We start from the raw sequence: 27780 nt of genomic DNA, 5'->3' as shown, positions 1-27780 counted from the left end.
TTTGTGAGGCAGGGAGAAAGAGCTAGTACTTTCCACTCAATTCTGCTGTGACCCTAAAGCTGCTCTAAAAAAATAAAATTTATTTACAGAAATTCCTGCCGTGTGGCAAAAGCTAAGCTCCTGTGGGGAGATAATTACACCTGACAAGAGGCCAGTGGTGCGTAGTGTTTGGGTGAAGACCGAAATGGAAGAAGCGCAGAAAAAACGCCACAAAGGAAGGCTTGTCACCCAAAGCTCGTGGCAGAGGCGTCCCAGGCCCGCACCGACAAATGGGCTTCTCATCTTACATCTTCCTGCAGCTTCGTGCGGCTAAAGGCAGAGGCCCTGGGGGCAATTGTCCCTGTGGCGGATGTGTCTGCAACCATGTAGGGAAGCAGATTTAAAAGTCAGAGAAAGTGGAGGTAGAATTCATGGCCAAAAATGATAGCGGAGAATGTTCAAGAGGATTTGGGAGCTTAAAAAATCAACAAGTTCTAAGTAGTCAAACGCCGGTGAGCTTGGGGATGCAAGGGGAAAGCCCTGTTTAATTAAAACCAAGCATCGAATCAACCCTTCACCCAGCTTGACACTAATTCTGGAGGTAGGGAAACCGAGTCTGAGTTAGTTACAAACTACGTATCTAGTAGGTGGAGGCAGTGCTTAAACCACTCTTTCCACTGCAGCCCACCCAATCCCACTCCATGCCTCTTGTTGGAAACTGAGGGACCCTACTGATCCCACAAAAGTGGGGATGGACGGATGTCCACCTGGATTTTCAGGATGAGACTCAACTGACCATCCAGGGTGCTGGGCCAAAGGCTACTTGGTAAGATGAGGAGCTCATGCAGAACCCAGATGCCCATTCATCCAGATGCTAGCATCAGTCTGGTGTGGGAGATGGTGGAGGGAGGGTGGCACAGAAATGTGGCGTGTTTCTGGCTTTTTCCTGCCATGCAATCTGCAGATGGCTTCGAGAAGACGAGAAGGAAGATGTGAACCATCAAGCATCCCGATCACATTTCCTCCCGACTAATTCGTGCACATCTTTCTCAGCAGTCCTCAGTCCTGGCCACAGGAGTCACCTAGGCAGTCCATCAAAGTGCAACACCCAGGTATGCTTCCCCTTATGTGGAGACTCTTCTACCTGGATTCTTTAATACGGTCAGACTTCCTCCGCTTTGCAGCAATGCTTCATTTGCCCAGCCTTGCTTGCTGGGGACAGTGGCAGGTCCAAAATTTTTGCAGAGGAGTTTCGAGCCCACAATCTGATTGTTGCGGGTTGGGTGTGTGTGTTTAGCATCTGCCTAAGGCTGACACATTCATCATCAAAGGGGAAAAGGCCGGACAGACCTGAGGGTTGGGAAATCAGAGGTTCTACCACTAACCTTTTTTAAAAACTGAAGTTTACTTCCATGGTAGAAAATTTCCAGTTTTTGATGGAAACTTAAATCGATCTTAAAACACAGTATAGCAAACACCACTTAACTTCTGTGTCTGTGACACGGAGGTCCTTGAAAGCTGACAGGGGCTGTCAGTCCTTCCACTAGGTGGCGTATTGAAGTCCTCTCACTGTTTCCTCCATTTGGTCCTCTCCCAGCTCGGTGGGTATCCACCAGACACGCTTCACCTTGAGGCTTCTAGGCTGTCGTGAGGTGGAAAAGCAGCTGCCCAGCCAGGTGAGAAATCTATGTCCCAGGAGTGTACGAAAGTTCCCAGCAAGAGATTCTACCCAAGAATCCACCGCCCTGTTGCCGTGCTGGCTTTGTCTGGGTCTCATTAATGTGTTCCAGTCGCTGAGGCTGCAACTGAGACCCCCAGATAAAAGAACATGGCTCCAGCCTGAACTCCCATCACTTCCATTTGTTAAAGACCAATAGCCTCTAACCAGCCACAATTAAATGGCACTGGCTGAGCCTCGTCAGGGTTCTCAGGTGCCTTTGTCAAATTTATCTCAGAACGTCAGGCATGTTCAAAGAATTGCCAAAAAGCTCAGCCACATTAGGAGTTCTTTAAAGTTTATATTAACCAACTATATCACCCCAGGCAGATGATGAAATAGTAACCTATTGACCCAACATTTTAAAATTCCACTTTTAGTTCAGGGAAGAAAAATCTATTTTCCTTAAGAAAAGAGTTTATTAAAGGGAACAAGGGAATAATGTTTTTAGAAAGTATTCTGTAAATCTTTTTTCTTTCACTTTGCTGATTTCAACAGGATGAGGCCCATTATTGTTACAATAGCCTATTTTAGCAGAAAGAAAGGATTAAAGGGCAGGCCGCCCCCCAAGTTCACTCCTGCTGATCTTCGCCAAGTCAGAGCTCAGTCAGCGAGGGACTGGACAGGTGCGTGACGAGGCGCAGGTTACACTGAAGAGGAAAACATACGTAACCGGGGGTGATGCTGACCAAGTGCAGACTGTGTACAGCACGGAGCCAAGAGCATCAAGGAATCATCTGCTTACTCCTCGAGACAAGCCGGAAGGTGAGTGTGGTCCTCACCCGCCATCTGAGGCTGAGGGAAGTTATGCTCAAGGCCCCCAGGTGGTTAAGTGACTTGTAGGGATCCTAAATTCTTAGATCAGAATTGGACAAACCTAAAAGAACAAGGTAGACCGCTAAGCTCTGACTGGGAAGGATGTCAACATCACGTTGCTCAGTGAAGAGAGGACTTTCTGGCAAAGTGGAAGGGTGTGTCTGGAAGCACCGCTGGCCACCTCTATTTCCCTGACGCTTCCCTGTGTGATCCGGTCCCCAGTAGCATCAGCAGCCCCTGGGAGCATCAGGGGTGCAATCTTGGTCCCTCCTCCCACCCCATCTCCGCCCCTGACCTCCTGCATCAGAACCCGCATCTTACAGGAGTCAGATGCTCTGCATCCTCACCGGCGCCTGAGAAGAACATCCTTCCCGGGGGCCTCTGCACTTGCTGGGTGGTGCTTCCCCAAGACTTAGGTGCCTCACTCCCTCTCATTCCTTTTAACTCTGCTTAGTGTCTTACCCCCCCAGAAGTCTTCCCTGACCCATTAGAAAAGCGCCCTCTATCCGCTCCCCACCCCCTTCACTTTCCCAGATCAGCTGTCCCTCCTGAAATCACACAGCCCTGTAACCTCCACCCAGGCTGGGGCTTAGCAGCCCCAGCACCTGAGACGGCGGCTGGGATATAAGGGCCTGGTAAATATTTTCATGAAGGACTACTTTATATGCAGCACTGTGCATAGTGCAAATGTAACAAAACTAAACCCAAATCGTGGAGATCCCTGGGAAACGGTGAAGGGAGGCTGAGGGGAAAGGGACATGACCCTTTTACTCATTTGTGCTTTTTGCAATTTATCAAGAGTAGGCACTGTTATTGTAATTTATCAAACACTTTTAAATAAATTGATCCAACAATCTCAAGATATATCAAACTACAAAAAGAAAGCAGAACACATCTTTCTAAAAAGATTTTAGGCTTTATTAGTTTATCAGACTACACTTCAATAAATAAGAAATCATTTCCTTTTAAGGGCCTGTTTGTTTCCCCTCGGAAATGCTATTATGTTATGCCTGGAATTTTATTTTGGAAACCCAGACGTCACAACTATGTCACGTGGACTACACGCTGTCCCACTAGCAGGCCAGGCCCAGAAACGGCCTGGCTGATTCTGGAAGTGCTGCAGACCCTCAGACTCGGCTGAGGATGATGACCCTGAGCGGCAGAGAGACTGAGCGCATCCAAATCAGAGTCCACAAAAGAAAACAGTCTTTATTGATGAATCATTTATTCGAACAAGACAAAAACGTCTCCACATTGTTTCCTTTTATACAGAAAGTGGAACATTTCAAATATATTAGTTTTTCTCTCTTTCAACAGAATTTGTTTCCATCTGGTCCCAGGAACTGCTTTTCATTTTAGGATTCACGTTTTAGTAACACGTATGCACCCATTACCGCCAAAAGCGCGTACTGTAAAGAAAACACAATGGAAGATTACTATGAGGCTGACAAATAAGTTTGGCCTATAAACGTATTCAGATAAAGTTTGGTCAATACTGGACTGAGGACAGAATCAAAAGATGACCTCTTTCCCCATGCTATGTTCCCCAAGTGAGCTGTTCAATAACACATGAGAGTTAAAACGCCCCAAATATACTGATGGGCTGAATATTAAACGTCCGACAAACACAGATAATGTACTACTCATTCTTACGTAGGTGTTCCTATTGTGTTTCAAATGATTTTTTTTTAAAAAAGATACTATTTTGTTGAAGTTGTGAGATAAGCATTACTGGGTTCATTGGACTCCTTTTTTTTTTTTGTATGTTTAAAGATCTCCGTAATAAAAAGCAAAAAATATATAGGTGCCATTTTAGAACATACTCCATGAACATAAAAGGTGGAAGTAGCTACTTCAAATTAATTTCAGTGTCGACAATTTAAATGATTTATGTTATTGTAGTTAACTACACTCTGTAGAAGACTTCACTAGCAAAACATTTTAAACAGACGGCATCTTTACAGTTGCACATGTTAAAGCGCCCCTGTTGTTTGTTTTTTTTAATTACAGACGTACACATAAATTCCTACCTTGAATTTTGGATAGTCATTCATGATTATGGTGACCATACCAACATATGGTAAAAACCTAAATTGTCAGGGAAAAAAGCCAGAAATATAAAAAGTGTTTGTTATAGGATGATAGCAACACTTGAAAACACTATAAATCAGCATTAGGAAAAAAAAAATCGCCTCGGGAGACACCACTGATTGGAGCCATAAAGACAATACTCACTCCTGTCTCAAAAGGCTTTTATGAGTGAAAAGCATCAGTGCTAAGAGCCAGGACAATTTTTTAAGAAGGCAAATCCCGAGCTAGAGACACTGTGTGTCTTCACTTGCTGCAGCCACCAGAACGGAATTAAAGTACTTAGTTGAGCCCCTTGTACGACAGAATGCACCACTTTCACAAGCCCAGTGCCGTTTTTCTTAGTAGAGAAGTTAAGATTCAGATGACTTACATAAAAACTGCAGTTAGAGAAGGCTTTTAAAAGCACACGAATGATTAGTTTGTAGCTGGAAGGACCCTCATGATTTTCATTCCATGGTACCTTTCAGATGTAACAGGCAAGTTTGTTGGGCGCTGAATGCAAATGTGAATCCCGTAACTTGTGCCCAAACACGACTATGGTCCCAGAGATAACAAACCAGCACAAGCCAGCCAAGGATCGTGCTGAAAAAACTGACGTCAACGTGTAATCAGTGTGACCCAAGCCTCAATCACGTCACTGATGAGAAATAAGGTAACATGCCCTGAGTGCCGCCGAGTGTTCTTCAACACCAGCAGCTTCAACCTCTCACTTACACAAAGCCTATCACCTAGGTGTCTAAAATAGAGGACTGACCAGCCCCAAGTCTCTCATCTCCCTGCTGGAAATGCAATAGAGAGCAAATGGTTAAAAGCTGAGCAGGGGAGGAAAGGGGAAGAAAGAGGCCTTAACCCGCAGTCTGATGAATAAAGCTGAATCTTAGAAAATGTCACCAGTGTTCTCCAGCCTGACGCAGCCGATGGGATTTACATAAAAGGAGACATTTCCAACAAGGGTTAAACATAAAAAGGGTCACCAAGAGAGGGGAAGAATAGCCTTTTTTGGTATTTAATAAGAGGACAGACTCTCCGCTGTGTCAACCAGAAGCAGAACTCATAACTGGAACAATTATACAAAGTTGGGTATTAAAAAAATTTATCACAGAACTGTTTTTAGTCATAAGAAACAGGAAATAATCCAAATGTCCACCAAAAGAAGACTAGTTAAATAAGGTATGATTCTCAGAGGAACAGCATGTAGCAGTTTAAAAAGACACATGTAGACTTAACAGAGAAAGTGATTTCCAACCTCCTGTGGGGTGAAAGAAATAAAATTCTTCTTCGTGAAAGTGTGTGTATTATACATGCGTGCACATACCTGTGTGGGTGCAAGGCCTACCTAGGGTATTCAGCACAGTGTTAGACCGTGGGGAGTCTCTGGGAGGATTTCCTACAACTGTTACTTAAAATCTATAAATAACTAATCTCTAGGTGAGGATTTATTTCAAAAATAGAATTAAACCCATGATACAGACAGCATACCTGCATTCAGTTTCAGATTTTAGGCCCTTAGGATGTTCTGAGTTACGTTTAGTCTTCACAGTCCAAAGCAGAGCTGCTCACAACTCTCCTGACATAGAACATTTGTAATGAACGATGATTCTACTAACTTACACATTTGGTTTCTTTGTTTCTAAGTACTTCTCTGGTTTCTGCATCTTCTGTGGAGCATAAAAGTTGACCCTCACTCACCCTCTGGCTCTTCCCACCACGTCCTTCTTTTCGAGCCAGTTTTGGCCCTCTTTGTACAAGCCCCTGTCGTCGACTTCATTATTATCTCCTTTAGTCAGGAATTTGATGTCTCCATTATCTCTGGAAAGCAAAACAATGTCCTTTCAGAAATTATTTTCAGCACAGCATCGTTAGAAAAATATCCGTGTAGCCAACACTTTGCAGTCAGATATGGCCCTTTCGGAAACCAGTCAAAGATAACTTGATCTTTCTTGGTCTAAGAGGATTGCTTGGAAATGACCATTCAGCTAAAGCACAAATCTAATGGCAATTTTGTAGACTTAAATTCTAAAACACTTAAGTTAACCCTGACAACCTAAAAGCATGGGAAAGCACAGGGCACCATGGTGGCAAGGACTTGCTCCAGCACCTGAATCCACCCACTCTCAGTCCTCACAGACCAACCGGTTAACACGGCTGATAATCCTCTTCACTCTGGACGTGAACTTGGTCCCAGATTACACAGATCCTCGCTCGAGGTAATTCAAACATGAGTGCGCTCTTAGCTCTCCTCAGTTTACTTCTCCTTACCAAATATGGACTGTGTTAACACCTTACTTCCTTCACCACTGAGCAAGGTGGTGTACAATCCAGTTTGCAAACAAACAAGAATTACAAACGGCATAAAATCACTGTGTTAAAAAGACAGGTGGGACTCGTTTTAAACATTCTAAACCGGTGCTTGCTCCGCCTTGACGCCAGCCGCACCATATTATAGCATCACAGACCTTTAAAGAGGGTCTTCTTTCAATAAGACAAATGAAAAAATGCACTAAATAATCTGATAAAATATTAAAAGTCCACAAAGGTTAGAAATCATGCCAAAAGGAGCAAGTCGATTTGCCGCTGCGGTTACGAAGGAAATCAAGAGGCCAAAAATCCGGGCTGCCTCTCACAATCCATGCAAATTACAGCAAATCATTATTTCCCCAGCTTTGAACAATTTCTCATCTTTGGAAATTGTTTTAAAAGCAGGTGAGAGCTCTGACACATCGTGACTGAGCACATTTCTTCGTCAGTAAGTTAACAAGTAGACACCAGCTAACGTTAGCACAGTACTGGTGTGTTAACACGAACCAGGACAGGGCCGCGCTAATGTTTAGAGTAAAGTGAAGTGACTATTTTAAGAATCAAACATCTTTGGGGAACACCTGGAAGCACTGAATGGAATGAGAATCTAATACAGGAAGTGTATAAATAGTTACACACGCACACTCCATACAAATACACATACCTGATTTTAATTCCATAACTCATGCAGGTAAAATGCTACACTAAGCTGCATAAAGGTAAATGTAGCTTAAAATATAACATTTCTGCTAATCATATGACTGTATTCTCTCATGGAAACTGAATATATTTGAGCCAGAAGTAATTGTTTCTGGTTCCCAAGAAGTGTCTTAATAAGTCATCACTGGCATTTAAGGGAAAGGCAAAGCCATTTTGGGAGGAAAATTAATGCAGAATATGCAATGACCGAATCATGGCACGAGTTGGGGAAAGGAGCTTTTATCCCTCTGGGGCTAATCTTACTGTTGAGAATGCCAGTCAGTCCAAAGTGACAGAGAAACAGTAGCTTTCTACATTTCAGAAGGTAACTCTCATATCAAAGTCCTCCTCAATTACAATGAGACTTGATTTTCTTTGAGACTCTTTCCAATAACTACTATTACACAAGAATACATTCCATCTTACATTGTGCAGCAGTTTAGGGTTTTCAAGTTCTTTAGTGACCATCAGCTCACTTTGTTCTCATAATCACCCTGTGAGTTGCAGTGGATAAAGTAGCATCGTTCCCACTGAACACGCTGAGCTGAGCAGCAGGTGCAAAGCCACCCAGTTAATAAACGGCAGAACCAGGAACACACTCGGTGCTTCTGCCACTTTCTAATCAACCGTTAAAACTGTCTCCCCAAAATTTACGGAACAAAACCCAAGAGAAGTAAAGCGTCTTTACTTTTCATGAACTTTGATTACTCTGTGAACTATTGGAATGTCTCGTCCTTCCACTTTAAAAACAACGATTTCGCCAGCTCTAATCGGGTCTTCCCGGAAATTTGTTAGGAACAGAAGGTCGCCCCTGTGAAAGGCTGGCTCCATGCTGCCACTGGAAGGAAGCAGAAAATCACATCAGAAGTACCCTGGGTTTGCCAGGTGAACACGTCAATTCATAAAGAATGTAACGTACCAGTCAGAAGGTCAGCTTTCATCACAGTCATGTAGGTCGACGAGCTATATACAAGGGGCCGCAGGGGTTTCTCCTGACCGCTCATGGGGACAACGGTCAGGGACAAAGGGAATCGTTTCTTCTCGGACTTAAGTGTGAAAAGGGCACTACTGGGCCCCTCTGCAGTTTGCATCAGGTAGAAAAACAACTCAGAATGATGTGGACTCTTTGGAGTAAAAGCCATTTTTTAGCCTCAAAGCCCTCCATCTACCAATACTACTTTCATTCAGAACTACAGGCTCCGAAGGTGGTTAATACTCTAGGGCAGTTCTCACATTTTGTGGTGTGTCCCCAGCACCCAGGTCATGGACATACTTGTTCACGGAACGAGAAACAGACTAATGAATACACTTAGGGAGGATGATCTACCGAAAGCCAAGCTGAAGGTTGGGACAAGAGTCAAGGCCAAGTCTTCCGACTCCTGCAGCGCGATCCTTTGAACCGTGTTCTGCAGAAAGCCCAATTCTAACAAAACTCGACTGTGTTTGACGTGAGGCCCGTGAATAATCCGACAGAGTACCAGTCTAAACCCACGCCAAAAATCTTCAGTGGATTCAAAGTAAAGTGTAATCTAGTGGAAGGTGAAATCATCAAAACAGAACTCATTTTCTATCCGCCCGTGCTTTGTTTTACTGCATGAGAAAGTCAGTCAGACTAAACACAGGGGCTGTGGAGCCAACGACGAGTGAGTATGTCGAGGGCAGGAATGGGGAGAAAGAACCAGTCTGATGAAGAAATGGGGGGCTTGACAAGGTGTGGGTTCACAAGGGGAGCCGCCCCAGACGCTGGTCCACCCGCCCCTCCCAGCCCCTGACCTTAAACCTGGAGCACAGGCGGGAAGCAGCCCAGAGAAACGCAGCTGAGGCCAGCCTGTCACCCCGAACCTGCTGACAGCTTTATTTTTAGGGGAAACCAGTGACTCTAAGAATGGTAATAGGTCCAGCACTCAAAACCAAACAAATCTGAATTTCAAAGGGTAGCGAGGGCTGGAAATATACATGATGAAGAGGAAAAGAAAGAGAAAATATCTAAGTAAAAACAAACCTGGGTCTCCCCCTCAAGCCCAACACGGAAGTTTATTTTATCATCTTCTGAAAATACAACGTAATTGCTTCAGGGTTTCATTTCTTTTAAAGAATAATAGCTAAAATGCTTCAGATATTTTCTTTATCTGTTGCTTCATCTTTACTCTGACAAAATTCCTGAAGACACACAATGGGGAGAAGTTTCTAGAAAATCATCGCAGTCTGTGACAAGGACTGCGGTTAAAAAAATTAAAAACCTCCGTGAACAAGTCTCAGAGGCAGGAAGAGCACACCGCAGCCTGGCCTCAGACAGAGTCATCATCGCGTCCCATGAGGAAAGCAGTTCTTTGAGACGTTTCACTAATGACAGCTCATCGTTGCTTTCCTCAAAGGCCAGGGATGCCTCCAAGGTCAGTGTTCTCCAAGGTCACACATCCCTCGTGACGTCAACAGCTAATGCTGACAAACCAAATTGCTTTAGAATTATAAAGGATGCTTTAAGAAAAACAAGCCCCCAGGTACTGCAGGTACTGCGACTTCACGAGAGTTTCTGCACGCGAGTGCGTCCGTGTGACGGAAGGAGAGCCAGGACATCTGGGATGGAGTCTGGCTCTGCCAAAACTGCCACAAGCAACTGTGAGATGCAAGCAACTTGGCCTCGCTGGGCCTCCGGTTCCTTAGCTGTTAAGTGACAGGGCCCATTTGAAGTTGAGGGGTTTAATTTCTTTCTTTCTTTCTTTTTTTTAAAGCCTTAAAAATACTTCCTTCAAATGAAATCTTACCAGGTAAAGTATAACCACATAAAATATATAAAAGTGGAGCTGTCACAAGTGAAGCAAGGTTAAGGTGTCTACAATCCATAAGCATGGTCCCCTTCTCCCTCCTAACTTACCCTCCCAGACCCTCGGGCACCCTCGGAGCACAGCGTGAACCCAGTGAATGAGAGGCCCCTCAGCTCTGTGTGTGAGCTCTGCTAGCCTCGGGCTCCCCACTTTATGGAAATGCTGTCTCTCTCGAAGTGGGCCCCTTGGTCAGCCACAGAAGGGTGGCTGGCTGTAGCCCCATGACGTGGCAGCAGGGCGAGAGGAAGGGAAGGGCACCGGCTTGGAAGCCAAGAACCCTGTGTGCTGGGTTCTCCTGCCCTGACCACCTGGGACCCTCACCACGTACGTCACTGCTGCAGCCGCCACTCCCCCTGTAAAACCAAAGGGCTCCACTCCCACTGCAGTGAGACTCGGTGATCCATAAGACACACTGCACAAAGCATCTTCAAGCACCTAATGGCTCCCAAACATGTGATTTAATTTCACATTGATTATTAAGTTTTTCCCCTTGGATGATTTCATAGCTCCATGAAGTTAACCACAGTATTAACTTTTCTAAAATAAAGATGCTGTGCTTTTAAGAGTAACAGTCTCGAGAAGAGAGGAGCCATCTACTGCAATATGGCTGAAGAAATCTGAAAAAATATGACACGATGCTACGCACTGGGGATACCTACTTCCTGCCTACTTGGTACAAAGAAAACCAAGTAATAGTTTTCAATTAGTTATGTTTAAAAATCAATTTGTAACAACAAGGTTCTACTGTACAGCACAGAGAACTATATTCAATACCTGGTAATGGCCTGTAATGAAAAAGACTATGAAAAGGAATATATATATACATATATATATAAATGAATCACTATGCTGTAAACTAGAAATTTAAACACTGTAAATTGACTATACTTAATAAAAAGATCCACCTAAAAAAATCAATTTGTACACAAATAATGCATTATTACTAAATTATTAAAATGTCACCTTGCATGGTGGCATCAACATGATGAAAGGCCTAAACATCTATTGCAAAAGGTAAGATTTTTTAACAAAAGCCAGAAAAAACGAAACTTTCTCAAAATAGATACCAAATAGAAGAAAACTCTAAAACTCTCTCCAGTGAGAACCCAGAGTCTGGGCTGTCCCCACCGCGCCTGGGTCCCCAGGGCGGCAGCCGCAGGGCGGCCGGCAGGACCTACCTCAGCACCACCACGATGGGGCTCTCGCTGCCCGTGAGGACGATCAGGCCTTTCCAGATCATGAGCGCCGAGGACACGATCATGGCAAAGTTTAAAACCTGGTAGTAGAGCTGGAATGAAAAAGGCCAAACTGAAAGTGAGAACCAGTGGCAGAACATTCACTAACTCTAAGCTGGAAATGTGCTTGTTTTGGGGAAAAAAAAAAAAAAAAAAAAAGCAAAAAAAAAAGCTGTGATTTTAAGACATGAAACTAGTTTGCATAAACTACAAAACTAGGTAGAATTTCAACTTTTGTCCATGGAAATGCCCATATACCATCTCTCCTTCAATAAGAGAAAAAGGGAGAAGAAAACACACACACACACACACACACACACACACAAAACCAGAGCAACCTGTGGGGCCCGCTCTGCAACAGCCTCGGTAAGACCTTCCTTACCTCTCGGGAATCTCCCAGGACCTTCAATCCTGAGGGTGTTACCACCAGGCTTCCCGCCCCAGTGTAGAGAACCAGGTCTGACCTGGGGGCCCGGCACACTCCACGTGGTTCACCTAGAACCACCTGGCCCCACGCACGCCAGGACGGCCCCAACTGAGGCTTCAGAGTCCTGCCGCACTTAGCCATGAGGCATCTGAAAGTACAATTTAAAAGTAACAGAGCAGAAGGGTGTAGCTCAGTGGTAAAGCACATGCTTAGTACACATGAGGTCCTGGGCTCAATCCCCAGTACCTCCACTGAGTACCTCCACTGAAAATAATAATAAAATACAAATTAAAAAAATTTTTTAATGAACAGAAACTTTAAACACTCTGCATGTTTAGAGTTTCCATAAATGTTTTAAAAGAGGAGCAACAAACATCTGGTTAAGAACACAGAGGGAAGGCCACCCAAGGAAGGACCTGGTTCTAAGCTGACTTCACTCCACCTGAGACCACTGAGCTGGGACCCGCAGGGCCGCCTCCCTCACTGTCCTCCAGGATGGCTCCTCACTTGGGTACCTGCCTCAGCCTTCCTCTTCAGCACTCCTGCGGCTGCTCTTGGGATGTGAAGAGCGTGGATGGCCCAGCCAACATTCTGGCGTCTCAATTCCTGGACCTCCTCACCTCCCGAGCCCCTCTGCCTCCCCTGTAACTGCCCACTCTTAGCAGCACACCTGGCACTGACACTACCCCATCCCCACGGCTCTGGTCCAAGGAGGCCCTTCCCTGCGCACAGGCCTGTGTGTTCACCCACACGCAGGACTCTCGTCCTTGCGGGACCCCCACCTCCACCGCCATCTCTCCAGGCAGCACGCAGCCCCTCGCAGTTCAGTGCCGGCGTCCTCCATAGGGACTGGCAGCAGCCCCTACCCCAGGACTTCTGTTTACTCCTCCGGAAAAGAGACTTCCAGACCTCTAGCTGGGAGGGGAAGACCTCTGAGGAGAGCTGGGGGGGACGCCTAGGGCTCTAAGTACACCCCTCCCCCAGCCCCATTCTGGAGACATTTGGTCCTGCCAATGCTTGAGTCATGGAGGCTTTCTCAGGGGATGCAGTGAGGACTTAGTCCTCAGTCCCCACTGCTGGCCCGGCTATGTCAGCGGCCCCTCTTCTGTATGCCAGCGTCTAGTATTTGATTTGATCTTGTTTTCTTTCCTGGGCTTCCTATCTTGGAGTAACGGATGCCTTTTTAAGCTCCCCTGACTGCATATAGTTTTAGTGGTATATCAGAGCAAGTGAGATTAGATCCCAGCTACCTGCCAGCTTTCCAGAAAATCCTTTTGAAGTGAGTCTGGAACTAGGACTCAGATCATGTGATTCTGGACAATACTGTTTTCCTCGAATATCCAAGTATAATTTTAACTGAGACAACACAGGGTGATGGACTCTTTTTGAGGATTGAATACAGCTTAAAATGCAATTTTAAGCACAGTTTAAATATCTCTGTAAATTGTTTTTTTAATGCATGAGGCCTCAAGAAATGGGGGCTGAAGGCACTCAGGAAGTCCCAGTAGGGATGTGGCAGGTAGTTTTACAGGGTTCTGACTTCTGAGAGTGTAGACCAGCCTCTATAGCAATGGTTCTCAAACTTCAGTGTGCACCAGCATCCCCACGTAGGGCCTGAGAATTTGCATTTCAAACAAGTTCCCAGGTGATGCTGAAGCTGCTGGTTCGCTACCATTGGTTCTCAGCCTTAGCCTCCCTTTAGAATCACCTGGGGAGCCTTTGGAACATGGTCTACCTGGTCTCTATCCAAGACCAGTGGAATCAATGGGAGGGGAGGGGTGCTGTGCTGGCATGCCTGTTTCCTCAACAGCTCACAGCGGATCCTGATGCACAGAGAGGCTGGACCACTGCACCAGATCTTCTCCCTCCCATCACCTTAAGTCTCTCTCATCTGAAATCTTCCACCTCACATCCTCCGCGCAGCTTTTACACCCTCTCTCTCCTTCACAGCCAAATTTCTCAAGAGTTTCCACCCCAGGATTCTCTCCTTCTTCACCATCTAAGTCACTCCTCAGCCTTCAGACTCAAGTTGCATGCTCACTAAATCCAATGGACAACTGTCATCCTTACCTTGCTGAGCTTTTGGCAGCTTTCAACACAGATAATCCCTTCTACACGTTCTCTGCCCCTGGCTTCCAGGATGGCATACTATACTCTCTGACCACCTTCTTTTTAGTCCCCCTGCCAGTTCCTCCTCCTCTAACTGGACCTTCAAATGCTGGCGTTGGGACCATCATGCTAACTATTCCCAATACTGAGATTTCCAACCGCCTCCCTGACACGTCCACTCGGATGTCCTTACAGGCACCTCCAATCCAACATGATCAAAACTGAACTTACGTCCCCACAAAGCCTTCAGTGCTCATGATCCCATCTCAATAAATGGCATTACCACCCCTACTCATTTATTCTATACATTCCATCCTCTGAACGTTCCTGGCATCCACACAGTCCCCTCTCTCCTCCAAGGCTCATCCAAGGCACCAGCACAGCCTGTCAGACACCCTGAGAGCCTCCTAACCAGCCTCCCGATGTCCAGGCACACCTGTTCCAATGTGTTCTCCACACTACACTCAGCGCTCATTTTCAAATGCACCTCTGGTCACTTCTGTGCCCTAAGAAAGGCCCTCTGACTGCATCCCACACTCTGAGGATGAATATGATCTCTAAGGCCCTGACACGGGCCCCTACTCCCCAGCGTCGGCAGAAGCTCACTGCACACCAGCTACGCTGCTGGCATCTGCCAGGGCTTCAAAGAGCACATGGGCCAGGTAATAAATATTTTAGATTTAGGGGCCTTATCATCTCTGCTGAAATGACTCAGTTCTACTGTTACAGTGAGAAAGCAGCTAGAGACAATATGTTAAAAAAAAAAAAAAGAACATGGCTGTGTTCCAATAAAACTTTATTTATAGAAACAGGCAGTAGGCTAGAGTTTGCCAACCTCTGCTATAGACCAGCCTAGGTCCTCCTGTTATATATTCTCACTGCATCCTGTATTTCTTTATACCATCCATCACCTTGATAATTACGCATATAATCACTTAATGTGTTTTTCACAGTAAGCTGTAAATTCCACAAAGGCAACGATGATTTCAGCCTCATTCACTGCTGTATCCCCAATGTTCAACAAAGTCCTGGCTAAAAGTAAGTACTCAATTTGTTAAAGAAATAGTGAGAAATTCATGGTGGACACATACAAACTGGTAGTAAGAAAAACACTAAAATCCCACTAACAAGAAAAAGAGGCAAAAGCTTAAAACTATTAATATTCCAAAGAAGAAATACTCATGGTGAATAAATAAAGTGTTCACACAACACCGTAAATTAACTATACTTCAATAAAAGAAAATTAAAATAAAATAAAATCTTCAAACTAAATCCTGCCTCCATCCTTCCCTCTTTTTCAGCCTAGTAAACTTAAAGTTGTTTTTTCATTTAATGCTCATACTCAGTGCTTGGTAAGCATATGTTGTGGTGGGGGTGCAAGCTGCTATAACCATTCTGAAAGCAATTTAGTTTCAAGCATTAGTAACAAGAGGTTGCTCTCGGTCCACTAATAACTACGTCTAGGAATTATTCAGTCTAAAACAAAGGCAGACAGGGAATTATGGCCCAAAGATATTTACTACAGTCTTATTTCTAGTAACAGGGAAAAGGAAATAAATGAACAACAGTAGAGAAATGGCTGAGTAAATAAAGGCAAATTACTGCATCATCTCAAACAATGAATAAAGAACTTTAATGGGCATGACCACTCAAGACATACTGAGTGAAAAACGTAGGCTGCAGTAGGATTTCCACAAACTGTAAACAGTTTATAAAGCAAACACAAGGAGATCCCCGAAGATGCTAACAGAGCTTATCTTACGGTTTTGTGTGTGTGTGTGTGACCTCGTGCATGCTAAGCATGTGCTTTACCACTTGAGCTACATCCTCCCTCCAACAGAGGCTACCTTGGCACGGTGGAATTATGAGCAACTGAATTGTCTTCTTTAAACTACTCTCTATTCTTTAAAATTCCTACGATGAGCAAAGGTTAATTTCAAAATCTTGGAGGGAGTGGGGGATTGTTTAAAGTGCAATTGGACAAGATAGAGGCCATGAAAATAATCATTTTGAAGAGTGTGACAAAACATGAAAACGTATTCTGATATGATCATAAGAAAGGAAGAGCAAAGCTCAAAACCGTCTCTTGCTAAAATTACTATTGTGTGAAATTATGTAATTTGAGGTAATTGTGAAGGTTACAAAAGTAGGGACAAAGGGTGAATTAAAATAACTAAGATATTTTTATTCAATAAATGAAAATAGGAAAATAAACGCAATTCAAAATTAAAATTACATACACTTTTTTCAACTCCTTGGCTACTGTGTCAGTAGCAAATTATGAAACTAAATTCAATACCCAGGAGAGCAAAAAAGGAAACTGGGGTGCTAAACGGGTATTTTTCAAGTGTTGGGCTATTATATGTTAAAGTGTTGCTTCTAACCTAAAATCAGCCTTGCAGATCACATCAGTCCAAAGCAGAAGTTGCTCACTGAGTTCACATTCAAAAACTTCACCACCTGCTTCGCTTGACTTAAGGGTTTAGTAAAAGACCATTGTTTCATTATGAATCGCAGCTCTGATTAGGAAAGCCCAAGACACAGTTTTCAAGAGATTGCTATTTTTATACAAAGTTTCAAACCATGGGGCTCCACTCTGATAAAAGCAAATTATAAAATATTGCCACTTATCTAATAAAGACCAAGAATATATTTTCCAGTATAATTCTGTATGCTTGAAAAATTCACTGAAGGGTATTAAAACCAAAATTCATTAAAAAACAAAAACAAACAAACTTCCTTTGAACAAGACATCTGTTTGCTCAAGAGATGGCCAATTACACAAAAACCTAACAATCAAGCTAACCACAAAAGCACAGATCACCGTTTCAAACACCACCTTTAAGGGACCCATCAACTGAGCCTAGCATTGCAATCCTGGTATCTAGAAAATGTAATTTTGATGTAACTACTAATGACAAGCTCACTGGAATCTAAAATACACACCCCACATGTCACTGGTGCCTTTGGCTGCTGTTCATCTTAGCCTCCCAACTCTGTATGCTTGGCACTTAAATCACCCCAGCAGAGTTTAGAAGCAGGTTCACACTCAGTCTTTGTCAAACAGAGATGAAATAGCCAATGTCTAAGAGTTTTTAAACAAATATTTCAGACCAGACATTGTGGCTGACAGAGCAGCAGAAATGCCAGTAGCTGTTGGTCTTCCTCTCTTCCTCACAGCAGAAACAAAGAGTCCTTGTTTTTGCATGTGGCTCTTTCCTTAATTAACAGTAAGCAAGGGCAGCAGAAAAGGGAGGTCCCACTTCCAAGACTGGTGGAGCATGCATGCCTGACAAGATGTCATAGAATGCTATTTTGGAGGGAAAAAGAAACAAACAAAAGGACAGAGCTTTAAAAAAAAAAAAAAAAGTACGAGGAAGCAGCAGTAATGAGCTTCGGAATTTAAATTAGAAGACTAGCAAAATGTAGGCAATGCAACCAGATACTAATGGGCCCCTAAATTTAGACTGGGAATATAGTGATCTTTCAAAAGGCAAACTGGTTTGGGGACTGATGCATTCATCAGAAGGCCTTCATTGAGAGTCTACAATCAGTAATCGGTACCAATTTTAGGGACATTTTTAAAACCGAGCCAATTAAGTCCATATTTTTAAGTAAAGCTCTGCTTCCTGGGGGATTTTCCTGTGAACGGCATCAATGCTCAAGGCATTAGGTTTTTCAAGCTAGTGATAATCTCTGCCACAACTCATCTTAATCACAGGAACTCCCAGGAGCTCATCTGACATGCACTCCTAGAAACAGCCAGTTCATGAGATTCAAGCCACCAAATTCTCCCACAAGACTGCACTAGTCTGAAATTGTACTTGGAAAAAAGAAAGAGGAGGGTGGGGGAAGAGAGGAAAGAAAAGAAAGGAAAAGAAACACACATGCCCAAAGGAATAAGTTGTGTCCTTCCATGGGCATCACCCCACTGCTCAATATAATGGAACAAATGAAACAGTATACTGTCAAAATCATGAGAATTAATACCATTTTCAAAGACAACCAAATCTCCCTAGTAGGAAGGTTCCCTTTTTCTTCGAATTATTATTAGTATCAAGAGTAGCATCAGAATCCACGGTATCCATCGTGATGTCCGTGCCGTACAGGTCCCCTAAATTCTCTATCTAGAAGCTTAAGAATCACATTTTTCCCAGCTGAGGGGGCATCCTTTCTAGGCCCTACTCACTCCTGCCTTATACTGAAGAGATAAAGACCCAAAGACAGTGATGCTGGCCAAGAGTTGGCTAAGGAGAGAGTAAGAAGGAAGTTTTCCTCCGAGGTCCTCTCAGAGAGGGGTGAGAAATCAAGCCTAACTGCCCAAAGACCTCAGGCTGCCTGCCTCCCGTAGTCAAGGCGCTGCCAGACCACGGAATCTGAGAAAGAAGTTAGGGAAGACTTCTTGGAAGCCCCTTGGCACACTCACTCAGTCCACAGGGACAGAGCACCACCAGCGGGCTCTCCCGCACAAGGAGCTTCATTTAGTCCCGACGCATGGTCGGGAAAACACTTCCCAGGATGGGAAGAAACTGCTTTGGCAGGCATCGCTGGACAGTTCCCTGGGTCCCGAAGTTCCTCCCTCCCGCCAGCCTTTCTGCCACTTGCGTCCGCGTGCAGCCTTCCTCTGGATGTCAGGCCTCATAAGCCCCACAGAGAAATCTGTTCCCTCTTCCACGGGGTGGCCCTTGAAATACGTGCGCAGATAGCTGTCACTCGCCGTAGAGTCACCTCTCCCCGCTTCCTCAACCACACTAGACATCCGTAGGACAGGGGTTTCTATTTCTCTTCCCTTTCCGGGCCACTGTCCCCTAAATACGCACATGTCAGTCAGAGCAAGAAAGTGCCCGCACGTGGGTCTGTGAGGATTTGAACCCAGGGCCCCCGAGAGCCCAGGGCGGGAGCCTCGGGTCACTGCCGGCCCCAGTCGCGGGGCGCTTTCCTTGCGAGAGCCCTACCCGGGGAGCCCCGACTTCCCGCTGTCGCAGCCGGTCCCGGTCCTCGGGCGCGCCCCGAACGCGTGCCTTCGTTACCTGGCGCTTGTTCATCTTCCTCAGGTCCCCAAAGATGTCCAAGCCGGACGCAGGGAGATGCGACCCCACGGCGCCCGCGCGCACCATGCCGGGGTCTCTGGGGGCCGAGGCGGCCCGCGGGCTCCGGGTGTCAGACGGCAGCGGAGCGCTGGCCCGGCCCCGCCCACCAGCCTTGCCGGCCACTTGACCGGAGACTCGCTTGGGCGTCTGGGAATCGTAGTCCTGCGAGTCTTAGCCACCGGTGTACCTGGAAGGAACTGGGAGAAAGAAAACTACCACTCCCAGAATGCTGCGGGGCCAGAGCCTCGTCCAGTGAAGACCCAGGGCTCCCAGGGAGGGGAGCGACTGGGTTCGAGAGCCTCGTTGGACCCTTTCGAGGGAACGTGGGGGAGCGGGTGATCCTGCATATATCACGGGCAACTCGGAGAAGGGACTCCTCAAGAAGAACTGCGCTCCCCAAGACTCTGGTCAGGCGCCAAGAAGACACCTAAAGCTCCGTCGCGCTCACCTCGCCGTGTATCTTGGCTATTGGATGACGGCGACGAAGGAAGGCGGAGCTTCTACACGGGCGGTGGGCTGTGCTGAATCCGGGAGGAGCCTAAAGGTGGGCTCGGCAGGTGGGCAGGGCCTGAAGAGGCGGGACTTTCCAAGACGCCGAGTTCCGCGCCCTGCCAGCGTAGTAGGATTTGAAAGCAAGGAAACAAAAGGATGCAAAAATATACTCTTGAGCGTAGCTATATCGCAACGGCTGTTAATTAAATGAATAACTTTATGCACGAGGAAACAGATGCCCAGAAAGGTTAAATGGCATGGCCAAGGTAAAGTGGCAGAGTGTGGAATACAACTAAAATTTTTAAATTTCCAAATCCTGGATGATGGTAGGCCCGATTCTAGATTATCACTCACTCATGTATGCATTATTTATTTCATTCATTTATTCACAAATCTTTCTGGAGCATCTACTATGCGCCTGGCCCTATTCTAGACACAAGAAATACCAGTGAAGACACCAGGAGACATAATGAATAAGTAAATTATACAATACCTAAGGAGTGGTGGTGCTGTGGAAATAAGAAAAGCAGATAAGAGAGAAGCGAAGCTCTGGGGGAAGGTCCCAGGTGACAATTTAAAATATTTTTAAAGTTGACTTACCAGGAAGCTAGTGAAATGTATGCTTTGGGACACTTCATTTGCAAAGGCCCCTTCCAAAGCCTTGAAGAAAAATAGTCGTATGGTTTTGTAAAATTTCAAAAGGAAGATATTTGAATTGCTATTGGTTAATTTCTGTTTCTTTGCATTCCAACTGCCCTTCCCTCATACTTCCCTTCGTGTTGGAGGAACAAGGAGCATTTTGAGGATCCAGCTAAGGAGAAATTGAGTTGGAGATACATTTAGTTTGGGTTTAGTAGATATATTTATGATTCATGGTCATTTCTTGCCATCCTGGTGTAGGAATGGCTTCTAGGAATACTGTCATCCACTCCACCAATTCACCCAACATCGTAGCAGGAAGCTGCCCTCAGGGTGGTAGCCTGATATGAGAGTGTCCTACAGCACCTGGATTTGGAAGTATTGGGTAATAGAAACAACAACAATGCTTGAAATGTATGGAGCCAGAAGCTGCATAAAATTCTTCCAGACATCAGATGTATAAAACTGTCATCAATCAGGAAATACAGTGATTGTTAAAACTAGCACTAACAGCTGCTGGAACCAAGATGGTAGGAGTGAAGGTATTTAGATGTGTTCAGATGCTGGATATATTTTGAAAGTAGAGTCCACAGGAGTTATATAGACTATGAAAGAAAAGAAGTTAAGGCTGACTCCAGGGTTTTTAGCCTGAGAAACCGGAAGGATAGAGTTGCCCTCAGTTGAACCGAGGAAAGCTACAAGTGGAGGTTTGTGGGAGAAGAGTCATCGCTGTGACCAACAAACCTGGGGCCTAGGTTTTACCAGTCCAATGCCCTTAGGTCACATCCTTTGGACTTTGCCTCCTTACTCCTGCTTAGATTAAGCACCGGGTAAGGAGCAATGCAGAAAGACATTGGGTGGAAATCCCCATGTACTGTCCAATCTTGGACTAGTTGATTAACTTCCATGAACCCTCTTCCTCATCCATAAACTAAAAACTATATTGGTTACAGCCACTTTGGAAGACAGTTGGTTAATTTCTTATAAAACTAAACACACTCTTACTGTAAGATCCAGCAATCATGCCCCTCAGTATTTACCCAAAGGTGTTGAAAACTTATGTCCACACGAAACCTGCCCATGAATGTTTATAACAGCTTTATTCACAATTGCTAAAACTTGGAAGATACCGAGATGCCCTTCAGTGGGCAAATGGATAAACAAACTGCGGTACATCCAGACAATGGGATATTATTCCATGCTAAAAAGAAATGAGCTATCAAGACATGAAAAGATATGAAGGACACTTAAATGCGTATTACTAAGTGAAATAAGCCGATTTGAAAAGACTACGTATTCCATGGTTCCCACTATATGACATTCTGGAAAAGGCAAAACTATGGACACAGTAAAAAGATCAGTGGTTGCCAGGGGTCAGTGGGGAGGGGCAGATTGGCAGGGCACAGAGGACAGTGAAACTACTGTCTGATGCTGTACTGGTGGGTACATGTCATTGTACACTTGTTCAAACCCGCAACACCAAGGGTGAGCCCTAATGTAAACGAGGGACTTTGGGTGACATTGATGCGTCAACGGAGGTTCATCAATTGTAACCAATGTCCCCCTGCGGTGGGGGATGTTGGTGGTGGGGAGGCTGTGCCTGTGTGAGGGAAGGGGATATATGGGAAATCACTGCTTTCCACTTGATTTTTCTGTAAACTAGAACTGCTCCCAGCAAGTGTAAGTAGCACTCCAGGGCGTGGCTTCCCAGGGATTCCCATAAGCCCCAGCTCCCTCCTTCCCAGCCCCAGGCCCCCCCACCTCAGGGAGCCTCCCCAAGGTCAGGAAGCACACACCTTAACTCTTTCTCCAGACTTCCCAGAGGGGCCTGTGGCTATCTACAGGAATGACTGCTCACCGAGGAAAAGGAAATACCCAGATCATTCGGGGATTACCCTACACTGTCTCTAGATTGATTTTAATTCCCAGAGACCAGAAATGTGACTGTGCCCACAAGTCACAGTAGGAGCTTACGGTGGTCGGGTGATAGACTAAGTCTTAGCTGAAGTCTGACTCACAGGGGGACCAGTTGATGTACCGACTCACCTAGGGTTATTTTCTCAGTTCTTGGATGTATATTTGGAATAGATATACTTGCCACCCTCAGAAGCCCCCCGACCCCATTCTCTCTCTGATCCAGTAAGGTTGGTTTCCAACACCTCAGCCCCGTGTCACGAACCCTGCGGAATCTCGGCTCTCCTCGTGCTTGGTGGAGAGTGGTAGGACTCATTCTTAAATTCTTAAAAGCACAAACAGGAAGCCATCTGATGGATGACTTGGAATCCAGTCAGCCCCAGCAGGGACACTGGAGCCATGCTGGGTAGAAATGAGTCGCATCATCTCAGATCTGAGTCAGCTGCATCTGGCTAATGGTGCAAGACACCAGCATTCTGAGTCGCTCTCTGCCTTTGCCGTCTTCTGCATCTGTGGAAGGATGTGTCTCAGAAGGACTGCACTGTTATCCAAGGATGTTCTCATCAAAGGGTGGAAGTGTGGGCTGCCTCTCCCTCCTCCTCAATCTCTCTCCCACGCTGATGCCTAAGTGCTCTTGTCAAAATAAGCCATTTGCCAAACTGCCACCCTCTTCTATCCCAGCTGATTCTTCTTTTATATATATTTATATATTTTGAAGTATAGTCAGTTTACAATGTTGTGTCAATTTCTGGTGTACAGCATAATGTTTCAGTTATATAGGAACATGCATATATTTGTTTTCATATTCTTTTTCACTATAAGTTACTACAAGATATTGAACACAGTTCCCTGTGCGATACAGTCAAAACTTGTTGTTTATCCAGCTGATTCTTCTAATTACCTTCCTGTGCCTTACAGTTATTGCAACCAGCCATGAGGAATCATATGCTAAGAAATGTGTTAGGGATAGTAAGGAGAGAGGGTGAGGGAGAGGGGAAGAGAGAGCAAGAGAGAGAGAGAGAGAGGGAAAGAATGAGAGGAAGGAGGGAGGGAAGGAATGAATGAACGAGGGAGAAAGGAAGATAACATTCATTAACAAAAGATGCTCATTTCGATTTATGTCCCATTCTACCTGACCGTCATGAGATTGTAAAATTTGACTTCAAGTTTACCTGAATGCTCCATTTTTTTTAAAAGCTAGGGAAATGGTTTCTTACATTTGCTCCATTAGGTAGGCTCAATACTTTCTAAAAGAGTTTGGTAGACACAGGAAGCAATCCCCTGTGGAGCCAGGTACCCTGGAATAAGACTCAGGAGATCTGGGCTCTCCTCCTGGCCTTGCCCTCACACAGCAGTGTCACCATAAACCATCCATCTTCCTCCTTGGGCCACAGTCTTCTCATCTGTAGAAACACAGACATGACCTCCAATGTCCTGTGGCAAGTGTAAGTCTCACTGTATTTTCCTGTAACTTAGAAAAGTTATATTAAAGCTCCCTTCTGCCTGGTTTGCAGCAACTTAATATAGTTACTTTCAGTTTTAAAACTGGGTCACTTTGAGATTTTTGAGTCTTCCTCCCTTTCCTCCCCAGTTTGCTGATACTCACAAAATAACTTGCTGGAATTTTGATGGAATTGGTCTGAATATATAGGTCAAATTGGGAAAAACTAACATTTTTAAAATACTGAGACTTTCCCTATATAAACATGGAATCTCTCTCCATTTATTTAGTTCTTTGATTTCCTTCACCAGTTATGTGTAGGTTTTGTACATACTTTGTTAGATTTACACCTAAGTATTTCATTTTTCTGGGTGCTAATGTAGATGGTGTTATATTTTTAAATTTCAAATTCCACTTGTTCATTGCTGCTCTACTAGAAAGTGATTTATTTTCATATATAACCTTGCATTCTGCAATCCTGCTGTATATAATCACTTACTAGTTCCAGTGTTTCTTTTATAATTAGAAAAAAATTTCATTTTTAACAGCTGTTTGCAATTGGTCTTCTGAGATGGAGACAATTAGAGTCACATTCTCGTACCTTTCTGTTAATTTCAGTAAAGAGAGCTCCCGCAACCCTGTGATTGCCACGAAGCAAAGCTGCTTCTAGAACCCTGCAGAGGGGTGGGAGGTAGAGGAGGGCAAGGCCAGGGGAAAAGCTGTATTCATTAGAACCAAAAAGCCTGCTCTGGCAACGAGACTCAACAATAGAATGTTTTAAAGAACAAAGTTTCTCTCACTCTTGTGAGATGGGTTGCAGGAAGGCTCCCTTCCGTAACTCTTAGGCACTGGCATCGCATGGGTGGTCAAGGAGGATTCTCTGCCACGTCTTGAGTTCCAGGCTGCAGGAAGGGGGAAGAGCACAGGAAGCCGGCCCACAGCTGTCATATGTCCCAGGTGGTGGCACACACCACTTCTGCTCACCTTCTATTGGTGGGAGCTTGATCACGTGGCTGTACCAGCAAAGGAGGCCGGAAGTGGCATCCAGCGGGGCAACCATGCGCCTCACTACTGAGTATCTGCTCTCATGGGTCTGCTCTGATGGACAAAAGAGAACAGGGATGTTGGTGGATAAATACCAGTCTCTCTCACAAGGAGGGAAAAGGTGAGGAGATGGAGCAGGGGACTTAGGGAGAGAGAGAAATGAGGATGGAGAAGAAAGAAAATTATAAGGGGAAGAAAAAAACTCCATTAGCTGAGAGAAAGCACTGGGGTTAGGTTCCGATTAGTCCCTGCAGATCAGCCAGGCTCTGCTTGTTATTCTGGGGTTTGGGGAAGGGGAGGTCTGGGACTGCAGTGAGGAAGGCAGGCCTGTTTTATTGCCCTGGCCGCACTAGCCGGCACTCAGCTTCACCTTACAGTTTCTAAATTTGTGCTTCAGACTTTTAAGATTGTTTTCCTTTTGTTCCCTCTTATTTGACCACTTTGGTCAAACAATTTGACCAGACAATTTGAACAGAAACAGTATGGAAAGTGGAGGGTGGGGTTGGGGGAGTCCTACTAGCTTGAAAAAAAATATAGCATGCTTTTTCTCCTTCATATGGTGATTTAATATTTTTCAAAAGGTTCTTACAGATATTGTTTCATTTCCTTCTTATAACAAAACTGCAAAGTTAGTAACAAGTCGTGTTGAGGGCTCAGCCTCTGGGGTCCAGTGCCTGATTGGAATCCCTGCTCTGCCATTTACTGGCTGCGTGATCTTGGGGAACTCACTCAACTCCTCTGAGCTTCAATTTCCTCAATATAAAGTGGGGATATTAATAGCATCTACTTCCAATGTTGTTTAGTACCTATTTCAAAGGTTTGCTGTGAGGATTAAATGAGAGAATCCTGTCTGGTACATGGTAAAAACTTTACAGATGGGGAAATGTAGGCTAACTCTGGAGGCTTGCTTAACGATTCAAAATCAGGTCTTCTAACTTCCAATTCTGCTATACCTCAAGGCATAAATGATTTTGTGAGGCTCAAAACAAGACAGAGAAGTGGCTCGCTGGATGAAATGAAAATTAAGATTATGAAACAGCACAAAATGTTTGGATCAGAGAGAGAAATTCAAGGACTAGAGACAGCTGTAAAACAGAACAGAGCCAGAAGAGTAAAGAGAGGAGAGAGAAGGAATAGAAATGAACAGAAGGGGCACAGTGGCTGTCGAGCTGCAAAGACCCTGAAGTTACCACTTTCCATAAAATAGAAACTGAGGCACGAGGCGGTCACATGCCCCTCCGGCAGTGAGCACTGCAGAGACTTGGAAGGTATCACTTCCCGCAGGGAAACCTTCTCATTCCAGGAAGAACTGCTGATCCACCACCTACATCAGCTTCTGCCTCCTGGGCTCATGCTGATGTTTTCCGGGAAGGACTTTGGAATCTCCCAACGAGCTGTCCACAGCGGCAGTCAGCCAGGCACGGCCAGTTGAGGGAGGAAAGCACACATCACACATCACACATCACAATATGTTCTCCTTTCTTTTGTTTTATTTTAATCCCTCTTGGAACAGGAGACAGATAACCTTTCAATAATCCGAAACCCCAATAAAAAGAAACTCTCTCTGAAAAGTACACGGTGTTTGGGAAGGCTTTGGTATTTAATAGACTTTAAAGATTTTCATCAGTCCTCCAGTTTCTCTGTATGCTTTGCAGGCAATGAGAGGAGGAATATTAGCTGAATAAAAGGTCACTACCCCAAGAGTTGTTTTTAGTGTCAAAATAAATTTGACATAGCAGGGTGGAAAGCTCTAGATAGATGGATAAGCAGTTGCTGACCATACCCTAGAGCAGGTGCAACTTAGCATTTCCCACATACCCAGGCGGGGGAGGGGAAGCTCTTTTAACTCTAGGGTTGCTTGAAATTTTTTCTCCTTTCTGTTTTTACTTCTTTTTTTTTTCTTCTATGTTCTCACTCTCATTTCCTCTGTAATTAACTTCCGGCTTCATCTGGCTTTGCAGCCACGAACATTCCCACTTAAATATCGCTCTGCCGGTTCTCAAACTTGAGGGTGCATCAGAATTATCCAGAGGGCCGTGGAGACACTGATTGCTGGGCTCCATCCCCAGAGTTTCTGATGCAGGTGGTCTGGCGTGGAAACCGAGATATGCATTTCTCACAAGTTCCCTGATGCTGCTGCTGCTGCCGGTCTAGGGACCTTGCTAGAGAGAAGGACTTGCTTATATAAATCTCCCCAGGTCTCTGCCTCAGCCAGTGTTACCAGATGCTCTGCACTTTTGTGTCTCTGCGGTTCCAAGAGCAGCTTCATCATCAGTGTTGCGGGACTCCATTCAAGTCCCAAAGATGCACCAGTGAGCCTTTTAAGAGGGACTGTGGAAGTCAGTCTGAGGGCTGGACAATGCCAGAGGCCACTAACTCTTGAGCATCTGGTCCCAAAGTGAAGCTGGAGCTGAGCAGTTCCCCCAGTATCCTCTCACCCAGGAACACCAGCGCCCTCCAGAGTGGTCTCCATCACCAAGGACGGAGGTCCAGCATTGGGTGGGGGTAGAAGTGAGGCCGGCGCATCCGGGCATTTGTCTGAGACCATGGGTGTTAAAGATCCAAGGACTCTGAGGTCGAGTCTGACAGGCAGTCCTCATATTGATGATTGAAAACTGAATGAAACATTAGTTTCACTTCAACTGCCTCAGAGAAAGGCAGTGGAAATCACAAAAAAAGGCATGTTTTCAGTTGAAAATAAAAGATACATTAGATTATAAATAATAGATGTATTTCCAAAAGGATTAAGTGGAAATCTTATTCTGGTCCTCACGACATTCCAAATTCCCTAGTAGGCTGGCCACTTAGAGGAAACCATGAATATTCTGACGCCTGTAATTCACAGTTCAACGAGTCTGCAATTGTCCTAGGGAGCTTCTGGTGAGTTTCAAATGGCCATGGGGCCCTGCACTGGTCTCTCAGGTGCTGCCCTCTTGTGGCCACCTGAGCACATGCAATGAAAGC

At 45.0% G+C, this 27780-nt stretch overlaps 2 protein-coding genes across 4 annotated transcripts in view; both read right to left on the bottom strand.

The window, feature by feature from the left end:
• Positions 1-3720: 3720 nt before the first annotated feature.
• On the bottom strand, positions 3721-19655 carry SEC11C (SEC11 homolog C, signal peptidase complex subunit). Of its 2 annotated transcripts, XM_010979978.3 has the most exons (6): positions 19227-19655; positions 11604-11713; positions 8289-8438; positions 6293-6412; positions 4543-4600; positions 3721-3921 (listed from the first exon to the last, which is right to left on the bottom strand). In XM_010979978.3, the coding sequence occupies exons 1-6, from the start codon at positions 19311-19313 to the stop codon at positions 3868-3870; spliced, it is 579 nt and encodes a 192-aa protein (XP_010978280.1). In that variant the 5' UTR covers positions 19314-19655; the 3' UTR covers positions 3721-3867. The 2 variants fall into 2 exon arrangements, with proteins under 2 accessions (XP_010978280.1, XP_031297675.1); XM_031441815.2 differs by lacking the exon at positions 8289-8438 and having other exon boundaries at positions 19227-19397.
• Positions 19656-22228: 2573 nt separating this feature from the next.
• LOC105089008 (O-acyltransferase like protein) overlaps positions 22229-27780 on the bottom strand; it is a 64337-nt gene continuing 58785 nt past the window's right edge. Inside the window, exons 16-17 of one of the 2 annotated variants that reach the window (XR_010378184.1) lie at positions 24573-24870; positions 22229-23734 (exon numbers count right to left, since the gene is read on the bottom strand). The gene's annotated coding sequence lies outside the window, so the exon portion shown is untranslated. Of the gene's footprint in view, positions 24871-27780 lie in introns of both variants that reach the window. The other variant, XM_064480383.1, reaches the window with a different exon arrangement.

The sequence above is a fragment of the Camelus dromedarius genome, chromosome 28, assembly GCF_036321535.1.
Source record: "Camelus dromedarius isolate mCamDro1 chromosome 28, mCamDro1.pat, whole genome shotgun sequence".
Lineage (NCBI taxonomy): Eukaryota > Metazoa > Chordata > Mammalia > Artiodactyla > Camelidae > Camelus > Camelus dromedarius.
Note: the sequence above shows the minus strand (reverse complement) of the source record. Positions and strands in the feature narration are given on the sequence as shown.

Bases quoted from the DNA above. Each gene is read 5' to 3' on its own strand.
- SEC11C (XM_010979978.3), bottom strand. From the start codon at position 19,313: ATGGTGCGCGCGGGCGCCGTGGGGTCGCATCTCCCTGCGTCCGGCTTG. The intron at 8,439-11,603 runs GTAGGTCCTGCC...GCTTCCTTCCAG, and splicing joins CCCATCGTGGTGGTGCTGAG to TGGCAGCATGGAGCCAGCCT. The intron at 4,601-6,292 runs GTGAGTGAGGGT...CTGACAATTTAG, and splicing joins GTGGTGGGAAGAGCCAGAGG to GTTTTTACCATATGTTGGTA.